Genomic DNA, 13,766 nt, shown 5'->3' on the forward strand with positions numbered 1-13,766 from the left:
AAGGAGATGACTAAGTGGCGGCACGGTGGCACAGTGGTTAGCACTGCTGCCTCACAGCGCCAGAGACCCGGGTTCAATTCCCACCTCAGGCGACTGACTGTGTGGAGTTTGCACGTTCTCCCCGTGTCTGCGTGGGTTTCCTCCGGGTGCTCCGGTTTCCTCCCACAGTCCAAAGATGTGCAGGTCAGGTGAATTGGCCATGCTAAATTGCCCGTAGTATTAGTTAAGGGGTAAATGTAGGGGTATGGGTGGGTTGCGCTTCGGCGGGGCGGTGTGGACTTGTTGGGCCGAAGGGCCTGTTTCCACACTGTAAGTAATCTAATCTAATCTAATCTAATCTAATCTACAGTGAGCTGATTAACTTAAACAATCTATTCTATTCTAGATGGCAAATTTGGAGCCTACATGCAAGTTCATATACAGAATGATGGCCCAGTCACTATTGAATTAGAATCGCCCACCGGTCCCTCTGACCCTAAACAGGTAAGAGAATACTGGTCTGTTCCTGTGTTTAAGTGGTTAAGGTTTTGTAATGCTTGATTACACAAACTCACCTTGATCTACAAAATAAGGCTGCATGATTTCAGACTTCAAGTTAAAAATCACACAACACCAGGTTATAGTCCAACAGGTTTATTTGGAAGCACTTTTTTTAATTTCAAAAATATACTTTATTCATAAAAATATTTTGATGATCTGTACAATTGGTCATGCCATACCTATGTAAACATTCCATTTCTTTGCATACAGAGATCGAGTAAGCAAACATATATACAGGTCTGTACGTTTACTATGCATATATTTAGCTGAGGAGTCAACGGAGCCCACTTACTGCGTGGGCCCCCTGTTCTTAGGCAGGCAGACGTTACACGGTGGTATTTCCCCACCGCTCCTTGGCGGCAGCTGCCCCAAGCTTCAGCATGTTCCTCAACATGTAGTCCTGGACCTTGGAATGTGCCAGTCTGCAACACTCAGTCGGGGTCAGCTTCTTAAGCTGGAAGATCAACAGGTTTCTGACAGACCAAAGAGTGTCTTTCACCGAGTTGATGATCCTCCAGGCACAGTTGATGTTCGTCTCGGTGTGCGTCCCGGGGAACAGGCCATACAGCACGGAGTCCTGTGTCACAGAGCTGCTTGGGACAAACCTCGACAAGCACCACTGCATTCGTCTCCAGAATTCATTTGCGGAGGCCCATTCCAGAAGGAGGTGTGTGACAGTCTCGTCCCCTCCGCAGCCGCTTCGAGTCTGAGAGTCCGGGCGTGCATAAAGGATCTCACCGGCAGAGCCCTTCTCACCACCAGCCAAACCATGTCTTGGTGCTTGTTGGAAGATTCTGGCGATGAGGCATTCTGCCAAATGACTTTGACAGTCTGCCCAGGGAACCGCTCGACAGGATCCGCCCTCTCCTTTTCCCAAAGGGTCTTAAGGAAGCACTAGCTTTCGGAGCACTGCTCCTTCATCAGGCGGTTGTGGAGTATAAGATTGTAGGACACAGAACTTATAGCAAAAGCTCACAGTGTGATGTAACTGAAATTATATATTGAAAAATACCTAGATTGTTTATTAAGTCTCATCTTTTCGAATGACCATGTTGGTTTTTGTTCTTTCATATGTAAATTCAAGAACTTTCTTAAAGTTACATTCTCGAGTGAATTTTGACAATAGGTGCCATGTCAGCCCAGATAATGCATTGAAGGTGTGAGGTGCCCTGTATGAGGCTATCTGTGCCACAGTGTTCAGACTGATTCTAATCTAAAAAAAGGATTTACAGAATCTTATATGGATTCATGCAGTTTTTGAGCAAAATAAAGTGTAATTCTGCAAGTACAAATTCACCCCACAAACCTGTGTGTGTGTACATATGGATGTGTGTGCGTGGAGGGGGGTATTAATGTCTGTGAGACAGTGTGTGTATGAGTGTGAGTGTAAAGGAGTATAAGTCTGTGAGACGGTGCGTGTGTGAGTGTGGGAGTGTATGTGTGAGCGTATGAGAGAGGGTCTGCGAGAATGTATGGGTCTATAGGAGTGTGTCTGTGAGTGTGTGTCTGTCTGTATGTGTGCGTCTGTCTGTTCTATGTGTGTGAGTAGTGCAGTGGGGTCACCTGTATTGCGACATGTTCACATTTCTGTCTAGTTCCTGATTGTTCTGTATGTACATACTTGCCCTTAGAATGATTACAGCACAATGTTGTAATGATCCCAGGTCGTGCTGACAGCACATTAAGTTAGACAGTATTACTTTTAGATTAGATTAGTTTAGATTCCCTACAGTGTGCAAAGAGGTCCTTCAGCCCAACAAGTCCACACTGACCCTCCGAAGAGTAACCCACCCAGACCCATTTCCCTTTGATTAATGCATCTAACCCTATGGGCAATTCTCGACAATGGGTTTATTTACAGAATGTATATACTGTATATCGCCCACCAACCATCTCATACCTCAGCGGTCTCTCTTAATATAGTATTATTTTGATGAATCAATTAAAACAATGAACTCAAATTAAAATAATTGCACTTGATTAAACACTAGGCAGCTCCTGGAAGGGGCCAATACACGGGATGGTACAGCATAGAAACAGGCCCTTTGGCCCACCATATCTATGCTGACCAACAAATGCCAAACCACTAATCCCATTTACCAGTACTTGATCCATAGCCTATATTCTCTGGTGTTTGATGTATTCATCCAGATGCTTCTTAATCGTTGTGAGCGTATCTGCCATCACCACCCTCTCAGACAGCCACTCTCTGAGTGAAAAGAGTTTTCTTCAGATCTCTACTGAACCACTTGCTCCTCACCTTAAACTTATACCTTCTGGTCTTAAACACATCTCAAATGGAGAAAACATTCCTACAATTGTCTCTGTCTTTGCCTGTCATTATTCTGTATACTTCCATCAGATTCCACCCCCAGCCTCCTCTGATCCAGTGAAGCAAACCCAGCCAATCCATGACTTTACTCAATAACTGAGACTTGCCATCCCAGGCACACATCCTGGTGAATCTCCTCTGCACCCTCTCCAGTGCAATCATGTTCTGTGTGGCAACTGGAACTGCACATAGTATTCCATTCCATCTGTGACCTCACCAATGTTTTATGAAGTCATACAAGACTTCCTTGCTCCCGTATTCTATCCCATATGCCTTCTTCACCACCCTGTCTATCTCTATGGACACGTTCAGGGATCTATGAGCTTGTAGACCAATGTCCCTCTGTTTCTTAGTCCGAGGGATTTATCATGCAGTGTGTAAATTGTTCTCTCATTCCACATGAAAACCTGTGAAAGGCATGGCAAAGTGGCTCAGTGGTTAGCACTGCTGCCTCACAGCACCAGGGGCTGATTCCAGCCATAGGCGACTGTCTGTGTGGAGTTTGCACACACTCCCTGTGTCTCTGTTTCCTCCGGGTACTCCGGTTTCCTCCCACAGTCCAAAGCCATGCAGGTTAGGGTGGATTGGCCATGCTAAATTGCCCATAGTGTCCAAGGATGTGCAGGCTAGATGGGTTAACCATGGGAAACACAAAGATAGGGTGGATTCTGGGTGGGATGCTGTTTGGAGGGGCTGTGTGGCATCGATGGGCTGAATGGCCTGCTTCCCCATGGTAGGTTCCATGAAATTAAACCAATTTAACAATTGACTTCCCCTTAAAAGTGCATTGTTAGTAAAGTTTAGGGGATAAAAAACCCAACAAGAATTGATGAATTCAAATTAAAAGTTGATTATATGGGAGGATAATACACTCCAGCCCCAGTGGTGTGGATTGGTCACAGAAAGTCTCAAGCAGACACTTGATCTCTACCGTACCATCTGAACATGAACTTTCACCTGTCTCTCTTTAATTGACTTCCATTTGGAGAGTATAATCAAAAATAACACAAATTAACAGTCCCTTAAAGAAACACGGCAGCTAAAGTTAAAGCTTGCTGTTGAAAATTAATTTGTAATTTGGTGTTGCGGAGTAATGCCCTGTGATGCCCACCAGTGACATAGGGCATTGACCAGATCAGTGAGCACCCGATATGGACATCTTCAGGTCCTTCTGCAAGGCCACCCAGGGAACTGACATTACCATAAACAGTGTCTCGCCAATTAACACAGGGCATTCAGGATGTTTTTTAGCTCCCTAAATTCTTAATTTCTTCAACCATTTCCCCTTCAAAGCAAGGGAATATTTTAATATGCAACTATAAATTTCCCTCTGAGTATAAGTTTCTTTTGTGTTGGGTTTTCTTTGGAATCCCTTATGCTTATCAAGGTAAGGGAAGTAATGTGTTGTGGAATTGAATAATCTGGCTTGACAACATGTTCCAACCTCCCCACAGCCCCAGCGCAGCCATTTTCTTCAATTTGACCAGTCATCTGGTGGTCTCTCCTAAAATTGCTAATGAGTATCCAAATCAGGGCAGCTTTGAGTAGTGGGCCCATGGATGGACACTGTTCAAATGCAGTGCATTTGACACCTTGTCAGGCAGTGGACAGAGCAGAATTATTTGAGATTAATTTTAAATTTAGGTCCTAGGCCAGTCTCCAATTCAGTATGTTGAACAACCCACATAAAACACATTCCCCTTATTGCTGAGGAAAGCTTACTGACAATGCACTGCACTGTCAGAATCACCAACTTTCCAGCCAGGTGTTTGACTCGAGACCCTGTCTGCTTGAGTTAATGTCTAAGGGAATTCCTAGAAGCATGGCTTTCCAGCCAGAACTCTATCAACAAACACATCGAGTTAGACCCCATCTACCACCCCCTGAGAAAAGGAACAGGAAGTTACTTCACCACAGGAAATAACATCACTGAAGGAAATGACATCAACAACCCAAGCAGGAATTTTCAGCATTGCTTCGCCTGAGGCCCACTGAAGGTGTTATCTAGTAGGGTAACGAAACGTCTGGAAATGAACCTTGCAGCTCAGTGAGCAAACCTCCATCCAAATCCCCAACCTGAGCTACGAATCTTCTCAAACCTTGATATCTCAGAGCCTGTGGCACTACTTTGAAGGAGAACAGAGGAGTTATCCCTGATTTACCCTTAATGGGAACCACCCTAAACAGGTTACCTACTCACCTGGCTGTTTGCCTGCTGTACTATAATGATTACACAAGTATTTCATTGGTTGTAAAGCTCTTTGAAACGTCCAGAGGTTGCTACATAAATGTAAGCTTTTGTTTTTTGCCTCTGCAGTTATTATTTGAATAAAACTATACACAAGTGTCCGTTACAATTCTGAGCATCAGCCCCTTTTCAGTGTTTCAGGGTTTTTGAATTGCGCTGGTTATTAAATTTGTTTGCTGACTGTGAAGAATTATTTTGATAAAAGTGTTGAAGAAGTACTTATATCCTGATTATTAATATTCTCAATTAAAAGAAATGCAGTTTAATAAGGGGGAGAATGTTCTAGAAATGTGACCACCATCCGTGGGCAGTTGGATGATGTTTTGACTTTTTTTTACTCAGTGAGAATTAATTGTTTTGACAGAGATTGAAGGGACCTTATCTTCCAACTTTTCAAAGTAACTCATAGAGTTCCCATAGTGTGGAAGCAGGCCATTTGGCCCATCAAATAGGCAGCAACTCTCCGAAGAATATCACACCCTATTCCTGTCACCCTGCATTTCCTGTGGCTAACCTTCCTATCCCTGGTCACTGTGGGCAATCTATCATGGCCAATCCACCCTAACCTGCACATCTTTGGACTGTGGGAGGAAACCGGAGCACCTGGAGGAAACCCACGCAGACACGGGGAGAATGTGCAAACTCCACACAGGCAGTTGCCCGAGGCTGGAATCGAACCTGGGTCCCTGGCGCTGTGAGGCAGCAGTGCTAATCACTGAGCCGCTTTGCTGCCGTAACGCACGTGACAGTTTCCTATTGAATGGGCCGTTGAGGCAAGATGAGTGTTGCCCTGCTCTTTGATGCCTCCTGCATTTACCCACTTTATCTCCCTGGCTCGACTTGGCCTCTCTTACCCCCTTCCCCCATGTGCACCACCTGGGTTGGCATCTGTGTTACCATCTAGTAGGGACAGGCACGGGGACCTGAGGCCAAATGGAACCGGGCAAATGTTGATCTGATAATTAAGGGATAATTGGATGTGAATTATGGCTGGGTGTGTAAGTGGGGGATAGGGCTGTTGTGATGAAGTGGTAGTGTCCTTTCTCCTGGGCCTGGAGGTCCTGGTTCAGGTATCAGAGATGTGTCTTAACATGTTGAATATGTTAATTAAAAATATTGGACCCCACCCCCTTTGTGGCTCACAGATAGTGTCCCTGCCTCTAAAGCAGGAGGCCTCGAGTTCATGTCCCAACTACTCCAGAGATATATCATAACATCTCTGAACAGGTTGACTAGAAACTGTCAACCCACCGGTGATAAATAACCCATGATGCTGGGGTTTTGCGCTGCATGAATTGGAATAAAAGTCGAACTAGAATAATACTGGACTTTTGACTTTAACCTCTGGGGTGTTTAACCTCTGCAGTGCTGGAAGAATGGAGTGGCTTTGCAAGTGAGAGTCACATTTCTAAGCTAATTGCAATAGAACTTCAGTGGTCTGCCTCTGTGCTGTTGAAAGGCTTGTTCAGTGGGAGTTGGTAGAAGATTTAGTGCCTGGTACAGGTCAATGGTGACCTTCTAAACACTGTCACGAGTGAAAACATATTTAATGGGCTGTAACCATGGAGAGTGAGCAAGCCAACATTTCGAGTCTAAGTCTCTGATGAAGAGTTTTGTCAACTCACAACATTAGCTTGCTCTGTCTCCATGGATGCTCCCCAATCCGCTGTGACCTCTGGCATTTGTTGTTTTCAGTACGGATTCCAGCATCTGCAGTAATTTGCTTTTCCTTTAACAAGCTGTAATCTTGGGCCTCCATGATGATTGACAAGTTGGGTGTCCAATGGCAGTAGTCTGGAGGTGGGGTGGCTGAAGGCAGGAGATCATGTGGTGACATCTCCCAGACCCAATTGGTCACTATGGTGTTCCAGAGATTATTTGCAATGTACAGTGTATATACCCCCCAGACTGAGCAATTCATGGTGTCCTTCTCCTGCACCATTCACAATGAAAGGTTACATGAAACAGAGGTTGTGACAGGTTGAATTAATGAGCCTGGGGACGTACACCTTTATGACTGCTGGGAGGGACGGAAGAGTGCTTCAAGATGCATTCCACGCTAAATCTCTCCAAAGAACAGAAATAAAAGACTACAAACATTCTGATAGGCTTGAAGGCATGCTTTAAAGGCAAGGAGAAAGTGAGGACTGTAGATACTGGAGATCAGAGTCAAGAGGGTGGTGCTGGAAAAGCACAGCGGGTCAGGCAGCATCCGAGGAGCAGGAATGATGAAGGGCTTATGCCTGAAACGTCGATTCTCCTGCTGCTCAGTTAGTGCCTGACAAACTGTGCTTTTCCAGCACCACCCTCCCAACTTTTAACCCCAAGTGAAGATAACTCAATACATCTCACAGAACCATATGAATTTGAGCAGCTGAAATTGAAGATAGGTGTGAGAGGTGTGAGAGATCTCTCAGGCGTGAGAGATCTCAAAACAACAGCGCAACCACTGAAGGAAGTTAACCTGACTCTTGAAGAAGTTCTAAACATTTGCAGAAGCTCTGATCTTGGAAAGCAATAGCCATGGCCTGTAAGTTGGTGAGCAGTTTGGACCTGGCCGCCATATTGAAATGTGGCCCTGATTGTTCAAATATAACGATGCGGAGAAATTTTGCGGAAGCGATGGTGTTGGATTGGGATAGAGATGGACAGAATTCACTTGTCAGGTGAAGTCAACCAGATGAAGGGGCAGCGCTTCGAGAGCTTGTGATTTCAAATAAACCTCTTGGTCTGTAACCTGGTGTGACTTCTCTGACAGTGCGGAGAAAAAGCACCAATCAATCCACAGAAAGATCAAGGACGATAGACAAGATTGAAATATTCGTGGCGCTACACAAAGGAAAGAGTGTCCCGTATGGAGGAAATGTTTTAACTGCAAGAAGGTAAACCACTTCTCAGGTTGTGGGTAGGGCTGTAAAAGCTAGAGTGGTGATTGCTACTGAGAAAGTGGTGGATGTGCGTACAGTTACAGCATTGAAAAGACATTTGGGTAAGTACGGTGAATAGGAAAGGTTTCGAGGGATGTGGGGCTAGTATAGTTTGGGATTATGGTCAGCATAGACTGGTTGGACCGAAGGGTCTGCTTCTGTGTTGTATGACTCTCTGACTATATGTTGGATGATAATTTGGACAAGTCAAGTATGAGTACAGAGATGGCAGATGACTCAATCCAGCCATTCCAACAGGTTGGCAATGTCAAGTCTGAAGGAGAAACATAACCATTGTAAGACAGTGGAATAGGAGCATCAAATTAGTCAATAAAAGGTAAAGTAGCCCATAGTCCCATTCTCTCAGTGCAAGGAATGACTGGCGGTGGGTTTAACCTGAGGGTCAGCACGCCTCAGGTGAAAGGAGAGGTAGAGAAGGAGAGTCCTTCATAGTAACCTTAGCCGCTTCAGGAATTGAAGCCATGCTGTTGGCATCTGGATCACAAACCAGCCATCCGGACAACTGAGCTAACCGACTCCCGTCAAGTGAATATACGTGACAAATAGACACAGGTCCTCCTCTTGCTTTGCAAGCCTTTGTAAAGCACGATGTCATTGGCAAGAGTGACATCTTGGAATTCCAGATTATTCAACACAGAGCTAAAGCTGCACACCTCAGCAGAAACAAGTTGGAAGCTCAGTCTAATGACCTGGATGTTCCAGGAGAGATTTCCGGTGTTTCAAGGGCCGCATCGAGTGGATAAACAGCGGGACACAGAGCACATCTGATTGGAGGGCCACAAACAAAGCTTGGTGCCAAAGGCAAGCAATTGAAAGCCTGCCTTACCAGATGGCTAGTGCAATGAAGACAAAACGTGTGGAAAGTGAACAGTGTGAGTCAGTTGAGAAGATTTTGAAACAGGCCCAGAGAGCAGATTGTTCCAACCAGCAGATGTTGGAGGAGAAGCCAGTGACCTAAAGCCTGACTGAAGGTCTGGGCCCTTGGGAAGCCAACTTCCAGCCAGTTGTGGCCTAGCCATTGACTCATAGGTGAAAATTCCAGTTGACCTCTGATGACAGGCCCCTGGGTTGGCTTTTTATAGGTGTCATTGGTTACCCAGAGGAGTATCCCTTCAGTTGCCCATCTATTCTCTGGGAAAATAGACCAGACTGAATGGTACTGTCTGGTAGCATGAATCTTTGTACCCACCCTCCTGCCAGCCTCTGTACTCAAAGTGAAAAATGGCAGTGGAAATTCTTCATCTGGTGTGCATGAGGGGGTTACATCTGACTGTGCAAGACTCGCTAATGAGACATGGTACACACCTTCAGAGGAAGTGATGAAATATCACATGATCTTGCTCAAACATGCGGCCTCGTGGCAAAATGAAGTCACAGGAAGGTGTTTCTCAAATAATGTTAATTTTTTCCTCACCTCAGCAGAGTCATTCCAGCAGCACAACAAGACCAAGAATATAATCACACAGTCAGTGTGACCTTCCCCTGCTGAATTGGAACTTGTTTAATTCCAGATTGTTTCAATACATGGTGTATCTGACAAGAGGTTTTGCGAGAGCTGTGTTTCAGCATAGAATTAGCTAAAACTGACAATATGGATGGATGTGATGATCAAGTCCACATTACACCATCAGGGCACTATATATCTCTCAAATCTAATGAACTGCTCCCAGACTTTGTTAAGTCCATGTCACTATATCAATCAAATTTCAATTGTACCAATTACTAAGATGCACTCTGCTATTCTCCTGTCTTTGGAAAATTGCTTGAGAATGTTGTTATGTAGTTTGGGAGTACTTTGCCATTTTATTTCTTCTTCCTCTTTGAAATTTCTTTTGTTTTGTCTTTGGGCGATGTCTTCAGCTTTGACCAGATGTTATGATCCCAGCTGAAGTGGGCACGTTAGATCTCAGGCTGAAGTCTGGTTTGATAGAGTCACATAGCATGGAAGCAGACCATTCGGTCCAACTCGTCCATGCCAACCAAGTTTCCCAAACCGAATTAGTCCCATTTGCCTGCACTTGGACCGTATCCCTTTTAAACTTCTCCAATTCATGTACCTGTCCAAATGTCTTTTAAATGTTGTGACTGTACCTACATCCACCACTTTCTCTGGCAGTCCATTCCACATACGAACCACCCTCTGTGTGAGAAAGGGTGGCACGGTGGCTCAGTGGTTAGCACTGTTGCTTCACAGCACGAGGGTCCCAGGTTTGATTCCAGCCTTGGGTGACTGTCTGTGTGGAGTTTGCACATTCTCCTCATGTCTGCGTGGGTTTCTTTCGTGTGCTCCGCTTTCCTCCTACAGTCCAAAGATGTACAGGTCAGGTGAATTGGCCACGCTAAATTGCCCATAGTGTTAGGTGCGTTAGTCAGAGGGAAATGGGTCTGGGTGGGTTACTCTTCAGTAGGTCAGTGTGGACTTGTTGGGCCGAAGGGCCTGTTTCCACACTGTAGGGAATCTAATCTAAAAAAAGCTGCCCCTCAGGTTCCTTTTTAAATCTTTCTCCTCGATAGATCATATTCTGTTACTTTTAAAAATATATACAATGACACGGACATTCTCTGACAAATGGCCAAAGGTGCAGATTTGATTTTCACAATAAAGCAGAAGTCCATAATTCAGAAGAAGCTGTGATAAAGTAGAAGAAGCCAAATAATTGTATATAACACGGGATTAAAGATCGCAAAATGCACGGTACTCCTTTACAGGCCTTACACCAGAGAGAGGCAAAACCTACATCTCTATCACGTCTACAGGTTTAACGTTTGTGGCTTTCTGTCAAAACTGGGAAAAGTTAGAGACGGGTAAAAGTTTTAAGATGGGGTTGTGAGGGTGGGGAGGGTGGCGGGGTCGATGGAAATGGTGGTGGGAATAGGGACAAATGGAAGGTCTTTGATAGGATGGAAAACAGGAGCGATGGAATGACAGAAGAGTTAACCCACCAGGGTCAAAGGGAACAATGATGGGACAAGAGAAGAAACTAAGATGCCAGGAGTGAAAGCAAAAGGTAAGATGAAAATCAAACCATGAGGAGAAACGGTAGAAAAGCAGGGACAAAGTTTACAGTCAGAAATTGTTAAACCCACTGCTGAGGTAAGGAGGGTGTAAAGTGTCCAATTAAAATTCAAGATGCTTTTCCTGTACCTTATGTTGAGCATTATTGGAACACTCCAAACATCGACAAAGTACTGCTGCTGCTGCCAAAGGGTGAGAGGAGAGTGACTGCCCTTTATTTTATTCCTTTGTGGGACTTGGGCGATGCTGGCTGGTCAGCATTGATAGCCCATCCCTAATTGCCCCTTGAGAAGGTGAGGTTGAGCTGTCTTCTTGAATCGCTGCAGTCCACCTGCTATGGGTTGACCCACAATGCTGGTAGGGTGAGAATTCCAGGATTTTGATCCAATGGCTATGAAGGAACGGTGGTATATTTCCAAGTCAGGGGTGGTGAGTGGCTTGGAGGGGAACTTACAGGTGGTGGTGTTCCCAAGTACCTGCTGCCCTTGTCCTTCTGGATGGAAGTGATCGTGGGTTTGGAAGGTGCTGTCTCGGGATCTTTGGTGAATTTCTGCAGTGCATCCTGTGGAAAGTACATATTGCTGCTACTGAGTGCTGGTGGTGGAGGGATTGAATGTAGATGTGGTGCCAATTAAGTGGATTGCTTTGGCCTGGATGGTGTCAAGCTTCTTGAGTGTTGACATCAAGGCAGCATTTGGCAGAGTGTGGCATCCAGGAACCCAAGCAACACGGGAACTGAGGAGAACTCTCCACTGTTTGGACTCAAACCTAGCACGAAGGGAAGAGTTTGTGGTTGTTAGAAATTATTCATATCTGACAAGAGTAGGCCTCTGATTTTCCAACACCTTTCAATAAGATTTTAACTGACTCTACATTTCCACCTACCCTGATAACCTTTCACTCCATTACTTATAGAATCATAGAATCCCTACAGTGTGGAAACAGGCCATTCAGCCCAACAAGTCCACACCGACTCTCAAGAGCGTCCCACCCAGCCTCACCCTCGCTTCTATCCCTGTAACCTTGCATGTCTTGGGCTAATTCACCAAACCGACATATCCCGGGACACCATGCGCAATTTAGCATGGCCACTTATGAAGACGTTATCTACATCTGCTCAAAGACTCAGTTTCCACTGACTCACTACAAGCAATTACTGGTAGGTAAATAAATGTTGGCCTGCCCGCAACACCCATATCCCATGAATGAAGCAATAAAACAATGTCAGGTTGTTGTGCATCTATGTGCGAGACAGCTCTCCCAAGCTTGGCGTAAATCCTCAGAGGAGGACTTTGTAGAATTGATTGGGTGCACTGGGTCTTCATTGTTTGTGTTGATAGGTCCAAACTGTGGAGTCATCTTGTGCTTATCTTCCTGAGTTGACTAGAGGGGTTTGCTATAACAGAGTGGCTTCCTCAGCCTGTTGGGAGGACAGCAGAGAGTCAGTCGCATTACTTTGGGTCTGGAGTCAGACTGGTTCAGGACAATTTACGGGAAATGTCAGATGCTGACTACAGGAGAGAGCCAACATGAATTCAGAAAGCATGGAGATGAACTGAGAAGCGAACGACGAGGGTCAAAGAGTGTGTTCAAGAATGGATGAGCAGGTGACATAAAAGGGACATGACATAAAAGTTCACGTGCAATCAGACACACGGTAAAACAAGTTAAAAAAAATATTCCGGACCAATTAGGGAGAAAAAGCAAATCTTCTTCTGGACATGAAGGGTGTGGCTGAGATACTAAATGAATACCATGTAAAGAGGACACTGTCAATGTCACAGTAACAGAAATGGTTAAGGAAGAAGCACTTTGAGAGCAGTGAATGTAGCAGACTTAATTTGAAAAAGTGCATGTGAATTGCAGCTTAACCTGGAAATGCATGGGGCCTGGGATTGCCTGGAGTGAGAAGGAAAAAGTGTAGTCCTTCAGGGCTTTTGAGGGAAGTCTCGGTGGAAAGGACACGGGTGTTGTGGGTATTTGACGAGTGGACTGTGTCTCACAGAGGAATGTTTCCTTTGGGATGCTGAAAAGGGAATTGAGGGGAATGATATAGGTTTTGCCTCTAGAGTATGTTTACCTGATATGGCAATGCTTATGTTACCCATTGTTGTATAAGAAACTAGGGTAGAGATAACATGGTATTGAAAGATCTGATGGACATTTAATACAGCATGCTAATATTTAGTAATACTGCATTTGCAGGCTGTGTCTGGACGAGCCTTAAACAAATTGGTTACAAAGAGTAACAGGTTCATTTAAGAGGCATTTGGATGGGTATATGAATAGGAAGGGTTTGGAGGGATATGGGCCGAGTGCTGGCAGATGGGGATAGTATGGGTTGGGATATCTGGTCGGCATGGACGGGCTGGACCGAAGGGTCTGTTCCCATGCTGTACATCTTTATGACTTAGATATGATGCAGAGCTGGGCCGAGGAGTGGCAGATGGAGTTCAACCCTGCCAAGTGTGAGGTTGTCCATTTTGGAAGGACAAATAAGAATGCGGAATACAGGGTTAACGGTAGGGTTCTTAGTGAGGTGGAGGAACAGAGGGATCTTGGGGTCTATGTTCATGGATCTTTGAAAGTTGCCACTCAGGTGGATAGAGCTTGTAAGAAGGCCTATGGTGAATTAGCGTTCATTAGCAGAGGGATTGAATTCAAGAGCCGTGAAGTGATGTT

General features: G+C 45.0%; 1 protein-coding gene across 1 annotated transcript in view; it reads left to right on the plus strand.

Annotated features, from left to right (window-relative positions):
* The window catches only part of dtd1 (D-aminoacyl-tRNA deacylase 1), a 185,135-nt gene that overhangs the window by 22,081 nt on the left and 149,288 nt on the right, over window positions 1-13,766 (plus strand). Inside the window, exon 4 of the mRNA XM_043696517.1 lies at window positions 386-483. Coding sequence (XP_043552452.1) covers window positions 386-483 — 98 coding nt within the window. The remainder of the gene's footprint in view (window positions 1-385; window positions 484-13,766) is intronic.

The sequence above is a fragment of the Chiloscyllium plagiosum genome, chromosome 9 (assembly GCF_004010195.1).
Source record: "Chiloscyllium plagiosum isolate BGI_BamShark_2017 chromosome 9, ASM401019v2, whole genome shotgun sequence".
Classification (NCBI taxonomy): Eukaryota; Metazoa; Chordata; class Chondrichthyes; order Orectolobiformes; family Hemiscylliidae; genus Chiloscyllium; species Chiloscyllium plagiosum.